A 7,299-nucleotide genomic window follows, 5' to 3' on the forward strand; every position below is an offset into this window, starting at 1 on the left:
AAAAAAAAAAAAAAAAAAATTGAGAAGGAGGGGCAACTTCCAAACTCATTCTGTGAGGCCAGCCAAACCAGACTGATACCAAAACCAGATTAGGATACAACATAAAAAGAAAACCACAGACCAATGTCACCATTGAGCATAGATGCAAAAATTGTCAATGAAACACTAGCAAACTGAATTCAGCAACACATTAAAAAAATCATTCACCATGGTCAAGTAGGATTCACTCCAGGGATTCATTTATTTATGCAATAAATGTGATATATCAGTATAATCAGGAACAAAAACCATATGATTATTTCAGTAGATGCTGAAAAACATTTGATAAAATTCATTGATTTTAGGTAAAAACCCTTGTCAAAATTGGTATAAAAGGAACATACCTCAAAATAGTAAGAGCCATATATGACAGACCCACAGCTGACATTGTACTGAACAGGGAAAAACTGAAGACCTTTTCTCTAAGGACTGGAACAAGACCAGGATGCCCACTCTTAACGCTGTTCAACATAATACTCGAAATCCTGGCCAGAGCAATTAAGCAAGACAAAGAAGTAAATGGCATCCAAATTGGAAAGCAAAAAGTAAGGCTAGTCTGTTCGCAGATGATATAATCTTATACCTAGAAAAACCTGAAGACTACAAAAAAATTGTTAGTGCTGATAAGTAAAGTTGCAGGATAAAAAATCAATACACAAAAGTCAGTAGCATTTATATACTCCAATAGTGAACAATCTGAAAGAGAAACCAAGAAAATAATCACATTTACAGTAGCTACAAAAAATGTAAAATACCTAGGGAATTTAAATACTGAACACTAAAAAATTTAAAAATTAAATTGAACTTAATTTAGTGTTTAAATTCCCTAGGTATTTTATAATTTTTAGTATTTTATAATTTAGTATTTAAATACTAAAGAAGTGAAAGACCTATATAAGGAAAACTAAAACTCATGGAACAAATTGAAGAGGACACAAAAACAATAGAAAGATAGTCCATGCTCATGAATTGGAAGAATGGTTATTATTAAAATGACAGTACTTCCCAAAGCAATTTACAGATTCAGTGCAATCTCTATCAAAAACCAATGACATTCTTCACAAAAATGAGGGGAAAAAAAAATTATGTGGCGAGCCCTAAATCCAATGACTCGTGTTCTTTTTTTTTTTTTTTTTTGACTCATATTCTTACAAGTAATCCGTATTTCCAAATTGACCAAGGCATTGTAAAACGAAAGAAAGATGCCCAAGTAAAGACATACACACAGGGAGAATGCCATGTGATGACTGAGGCGGAGATTTGTATAACACATCTACAAGCAGAGGGACTCCGAGAATTGCTGACAAACACTAAAAACTTGGAGAGAGGCAAGGAAGATTACCCCATAAGAGCTTTCAAAGATAACATGGCCCTACTGATATCTTGATTTTGGATTTCTAGCCTCCAGAGCTATGAGAGAATACAATTCTGTTTTCCACTATTGAAGTTGTGGTACTTTGTTACGAGAGCGTAGGAAAGCACTATAATTTACAAGGCAAATTATGAACAGATAAAGGGGAGAAAATAAGGTATGATGTTACAGATAGAACCCCTTATTGTGTTTCATTTTATTTGCTTTGCAGGTACTGCTTTTTTTTTTTTTTTTAACAAGTTGAAAGTTAGTGGCAACCATGTGTGGAACAAGTCTGTCAGTCCCATTTTCTAACAGTATGTGCTCACTTTGTGTCTCTGTCACATTCTGGCAATTCCTGCAGTGTTTCAAACTTTATTATTATACCTGTCATGGTGATCTGTGATCACTTATTTTTGATGTTACTATTTTGTTTGTTTTGGTGTGCCACAAACCATGCTTAAGATGGCAAACCTAATTGATAAACATTGTATGTGTCCTGACTGCTCCATTGACCAGCCGTTCCCTCATCTCCTTTCTTTCCTTGGTTCTTGCTATGTCCTGAGACACAATAATATTGAAATGAAGCCAATTATAATATTACTGCTACAGTAGCCTCTAAGTGTTCAAGTGAAAGGAAGAGTCACATGCCTCTCAGATTAAATAAAAAGCTAGAAATGATTAAGCACAGAAAGGCATGTTGAAAGTAGAGATAGACCAAAAGGTAGGAGGCTTCTCGTACCAAAGAGGCAAGTTGTGAATGCAAAGGAAATGTTCTTGAAGAAAATGAAAAGTACTACTCTGGTGAACATGCAAATGATAAGAAAGCAAAAAAAAAAAAAAAAAAAAAAATCACACCAACCATGGCATTGCCTCTAGCCAAAGACTAACCCAGGGCAAATCTCTTACTTTCTTCAGTTCTGTGAAGCTGAGAGAAGTGAGGAAGCTACAGAAGAATAATTGGAAACTAGCACAGGTTGGTTCATGAGATGTAAGGAAGAAGCCATCTCCATAAAATGCATCAGCAACAAGTGCTGATGTAAATGCTGCAGGAAGTTATCCAGATCTAGCCAAAATTACTAATGAGGGTGGCTACAATAAACAGGTATTCAATGTAGATGAAACAACCTTATATTGGAAGAAGATGCCATCTAGGACTTCGATTGCTAGAGAGAAGTCAATGCCTGGCTTCAAAACTTCAAAGGACAGTCTGACTCTTGTTAGGGGCTTATGCAGTTGGTGACTTTAAAGTTGAAGCAAGTTCTGATTTATCATCCTGAAAATCCTAGGGTCCATAGAATTATGCTAACTCTACTCTGCCTGTGCCCTGGAAAAGGAAGAACAAAGCCTAGATGATAGCACATCTGTTTACAGCGTGGTTTACTGAATATTTTAAGCCTACTGTTGAGATGTAGTACTCAAAAAAAAAAGAAAAGATTTCTTTGAAAATATTACTGCTTATTCATAGAGCACCTAGTCACACAAGAGCTCTGAAGGAGAGGTACAAGGAAATAAATGTTTTCAAGTGTGCTAATATAATACACATTCTGTAGCCCATGGATCAGGGAGTAATTTTAAGTCATTAGTTGAGAAATATATTTTGTAAGGCTATAGCTGCCATAGGTAGTGATTTCTCTGATGGATCTGGGCAAGGTAAATTAAAAACCTTCTAGAAATGATTCATCATTCTAGATGCCGTTAAGAACATTTGTGATTCAAGGAAGGAGGTAAAAATACCAGCATTAACAGGAGCTTGGAAGAAATTGGTTCCAACATTCTGGTTGTCTTTGAGGGGTTTAGTACTTCAGTGGATTAAGTAGCTGCAGATGTGGTGGAAAGGACTAGAATTAGAAGTGGAACCTGAAGATTTGACTGAATTGCTGTAATGTCATGATAAAACTTGAACAAATAAGTTACTTCTTATGGATGAGCAAAGAAAGTAGTTTCCTGAGATGGAATCTACCCCTGGTGAAGCATTGTTGAAATGACGACAAAGGATTTAGAATGTTACATAAACTTAGTTTATAAAGCAGCAGCAGGGTTTGAGATGATGGACTACAATTTTGAAAGAAGTTCTACCGTGGATAAAATGCTATCAAACAATATCACATGCTACAGAGAAATTTTTTGTTAAAGGAAGAGTCAATCAAGGTGGCTAATGTTACTGTTGTCTTATTTTAAGAAATTGCCACAGCCACCCAAACCTTCCGCAACCACCACACCTTTCAGTCAGCAGCCTTCAACATCGCGGAAGACCCTCTACCAACAAAAATATTACAACTCTCTGAAGGCTCAGATGATTATTAGCATTTTTTAGCAATAAAGTATTTTTAAATTATGATATATATATTTTTAGACATAATGCTTATGTACACTTAGTAGACTACATAGTATAGTGTAAACATAACTTTCACATGCACTTGAAAGCCAAGAAATTTATGTGACTTGCTTTATTGTGATATTTGCTTTATTGAGGTGGTCAAGAACTAAACCTGCAATATCTCTGAGGTATGCCTGTGTTTAAATGTGGTGGACCTTGTTTTTTGTTATCAAAATAATTATGTGTTTGTAGTTTTGGATAGGGTGATGATGAGTTAAAGAGAAAATGTCTTCTGTCTTGAAACTCCCCCGTCAAAACAGATATTCATTTTGTAAAAGACTCGCACTGTATCCTTTCTCAGGCAACAAGAAAGAGAAAGTAGTTTGGAAAATGAGAAAGCCAAGACATTAATGAAGCCATGTGATAGCCCTTTGAGGACAGTGTCAGAGAGATAGAGAATCTCAGACATTGTCCAAAATAAGTAATTTCAGTGTATGACTTTTCTAGCCTACATGTAATTACTAGCTTTAAAATGTTTTTAAACAATCTTTATTCATGAAATTCAGTGAAATTTCCACACTTACATTAGATTCCAAGTCTGTTAAAAGGAGTCCCAAAACTCCCATTATGTATTTGTAATCAGTTTAATTGCATTTGTTTTAACTGCAATATTATATTGAAGTGCTGTTCAACCAAATACATAAAAACTGCCATAAAGCAGTGTGTAGAACAGTCCAAGTGAGTCAATTTTTGTGACAATATCTTTAATCGATGTAAGCTTCCTTCTCTTTCTTGAATTACTGATTTTTTTCAGCATCATCCTATAAAAACTCTTCAGGATTCTATGTTACAGTGCAGTTGATGTGTATTGATTGTAGGTTTGGCTCAGCAGGACACTCAAAAGTCCTGCAGGATGTGGAAGAATTCTTTGTAGTGTGGGACTGTCCCACCTATTGGAAGATGCCTAGCATCTCTGGCCTCATCCTCTGAATGGCATTGGCATGAGGTGGTGGTGAGCTTCACCGTTATAACCAGAAAGGTTCCCACAAATTTGCAAAATGCCCTGAGGGGCTGGAGATACTCATCTACTGTGTGGTATTCAACACTCTTCACAAGTGGATTCCTTACCACAGTGAAAACAGAGGCTGTTTTCTTTTTTTGTCTTTTTAGACACTGGTGAAGACTGAGGAAGAAACAGCCCAGGCCCTTGCTACAGAGAAGTGGCCACATCTGAGTCTGGCTCAGAGGAACCTCTGTGGTAACTCAGCTCAGGAGACGGTTAGGAGCCTCAGACTGATGAGTAAGCCCAGGCCTCTGACTAGACCTCTCTCTGTACTCTCATTTTCCCCTCACTCACCTGGCTTGGCCCTTGGGACCCCGCATTTCCTACAGACCTCCACCCTTCCTTTCCCTTCTTCTGGCCTCTGCCTCCAGACTTCTAGCTCTTATCATTTTTGCATCCTTCCCAATCACATTTTCTTCTGTTGCTAATCAGCTTACTGATTCTTGTGGTTATCTTCTCGGATCATCCCTCCCAGTTCCCTGATTCCTTCAGTCATCTGAAAAAGGATCAAAAGGATCCTTTTTCTTCCCTGTCAAGGATTCCATATAACTTGTCATTTCAGATATCCCTTCATACTTGGAAGCCCCATGAACACTTCTGCCTGATCTTGTTGTTACCTCAGAGGAAGTCATCTTCCCTGTCTAAGAACACTGCTGTTCATGTTTAATTTATTTATTTATTTTTAGTTTTTTTAGGGATAGGGGTCTCACTCTGTTGCCCATACTGGAGCATAGTATCACTATGATAGTTCATGGCAGCCTCAAACTCCTGGGCTCAGGCAATCCTCCCACCTCAGCCCTTAAACAGCTGGGACTATACCCAGCTAATTTTTCTGTAGACAGAGTCTCACTATGTTGCCCAGGCTGGTCTTGAACTCCTGGCCTGAAGAAGTCCCGCCATAGCCTCCCAAAACAGCCTAATTTTCTTGAAATGTGCTCTGCCCTGTTGGGCCCTTTCTCCAGCTGGGCTTTGGTGCTTTAATTACTCTTTCTTAACATTTTCCCATACCATGTCACATTTTGTAAAATTGCTGAAACTGTGCACCCTTGAAACACCAGTATTTTTTTTGTTTGTTTAATTTGGAAGATCTATTCCCTACCCTGGAAGTTGTTGTTTTTTTTTCTTCAAAATTCACAGAACAGATGAGATTTAAATCATTAATATTGTATTTTAGCTGAAGAAATTGTAACTAAAGATAGATTGTTTAATGCAAAGCAAGAAACTTCTGAAGAAATAGAACAAGGTGGAGAGGCCTCAGGAATGCCCAAGAGGTGAGTGTCCGTGGTCCTCAGTGGATCAAATGCTGCAGATATAAAAAATTGGAATGGAATCAAAGAAACCAGTTGGTCAAAAGCCTGCTTCCCTCTAATAAGATACAACGACTGCCACTGTCACTTCTGTGATCATAGGAGGTCCGTGCCAAGAAAGCGACCTGTTCAAAATTTTCAGTATGTAATAAATTGACATGCAGTGGCCTCCAAGAAGCCTATCCTGATCCAGTCTGTCCTGCTTCTCTTCCCTGGGCTCCCTTACTTTTTTTTGGAGCCATAGAGAAGCGAGAAGGCAGATAATTTAACAAGAGTGGGGGCTACAGGTGAAGCTGCCATGGCAGTTAAGGAAGAAATGTCAGAGCAGAAGAGGACAAGCAGGGTACAGGTTGAGCATTCCAAATCTGAAATGTTCCAAAATCTGAGCTGTTTTGAGTACCAGCATGATGCTCAAAGGAAATGCTCACTGGGGCATTTTGGATTTTGGATCTTTGATTAGGGATGCTCAACTGGTATAATGCAAATATTCCAACATCTGAAAAAAATCTAAAATTCAAGAATCTGCTGGCCCCAAGCATTTCAGATAAGGGAAAATTAACCTGTATTTTCAACCACTGTTAAGAGACCTGAACAGGTCAGATCATCCATGTCTTCACCAATGTCTAGGTACAGGTCAAAAGGAAAGTTAGCTGATGAAGTATAATTGAATGACAGTGGTGGTGCTTTCTAAGTGCTGGTTGTGGGAATTAATGAACTTGTAACAGATACTCAAATGCAAAGCAGAAAACTTCTGAGGAAATTGAAAAAGGTGGAGAAGGTTCAGGAATGCCCAACATTCTGAGGCTTTTCAGGAATGGAGAAAGAGAGGGAGCAAATCACAAGTAGAGGGTTGGCTTCTCGTGAAGCCATTCGGTCCTCAGAGACTTGAGAAAAGAGGAGAAAGGAAGCAAGGTGGGATACCTGGCTAAAGACCAGAGAAGGGGGTGGGAATTTTCCTTATCAACATTCGTTATCTTAGAGAAACTGGGAGCTAAATCTCAGCTAAAATAGAAATGTCTTAAAGCTTAAGAAGAGAAATGAAGCCGGGCGCGGTGGCTTAAGCCTGTAATCCCAGCACTTTGGGAGGCCGAGGCGGGTGGATCACGAGGTCAAGAGATCGAGACCATCCTGGTCAACATGGCGAAACCCCGTCTCTATTAAAAATACAAAAAATTAGTTGGGCATGGTGGTGCATGCCTGTAATCCCAGCTACTCAGGA

General features: G+C 38.3%; 1 protein-coding gene across 7 annotated transcripts in view; it reads left to right on the forward strand.

Moving 5' to 3' along the window:
- Positions 1 to 7,299, forward strand: part of PGBD1 (piggyBac transposable element derived 1) — a 27,164-nt gene that overhangs the window by 16,441 nt on the left and 3,424 nt on the right. For 5 of the 7 annotated variants that reach the window (XM_017518463.2, XM_037734879.1, XM_017518464.2 and 2 more), the window contains 2 exons: positions 4,881 to 5,010; positions 5,948 to 6,044. The exons of the other annotated variants lie outside the window; for them this stretch is intronic. In XM_017518463.2, the coding sequence (XP_017373952.1) occupies positions 4,881 to 5,010; positions 5,948 to 6,044 (227 nt within the window). The remainder of the gene's footprint in view (positions 1 to 4,880; positions 5,011 to 5,947; positions 6,045 to 7,299) is intronic. 7 annotated transcript variants of the gene reach the window in all.

This window comes from Cebus imitator, unplaced genomic scaffold, assembly GCF_001604975.1.
Source record: "Cebus imitator isolate Cc_AM_T3 unplaced genomic scaffold, Cebus_imitator-1.0 Scaffold681, whole genome shotgun sequence".
Taxonomy (NCBI): domain Eukaryota; kingdom Metazoa; phylum Chordata; class Mammalia; order Primates; family Cebidae; genus Cebus; species Cebus imitator.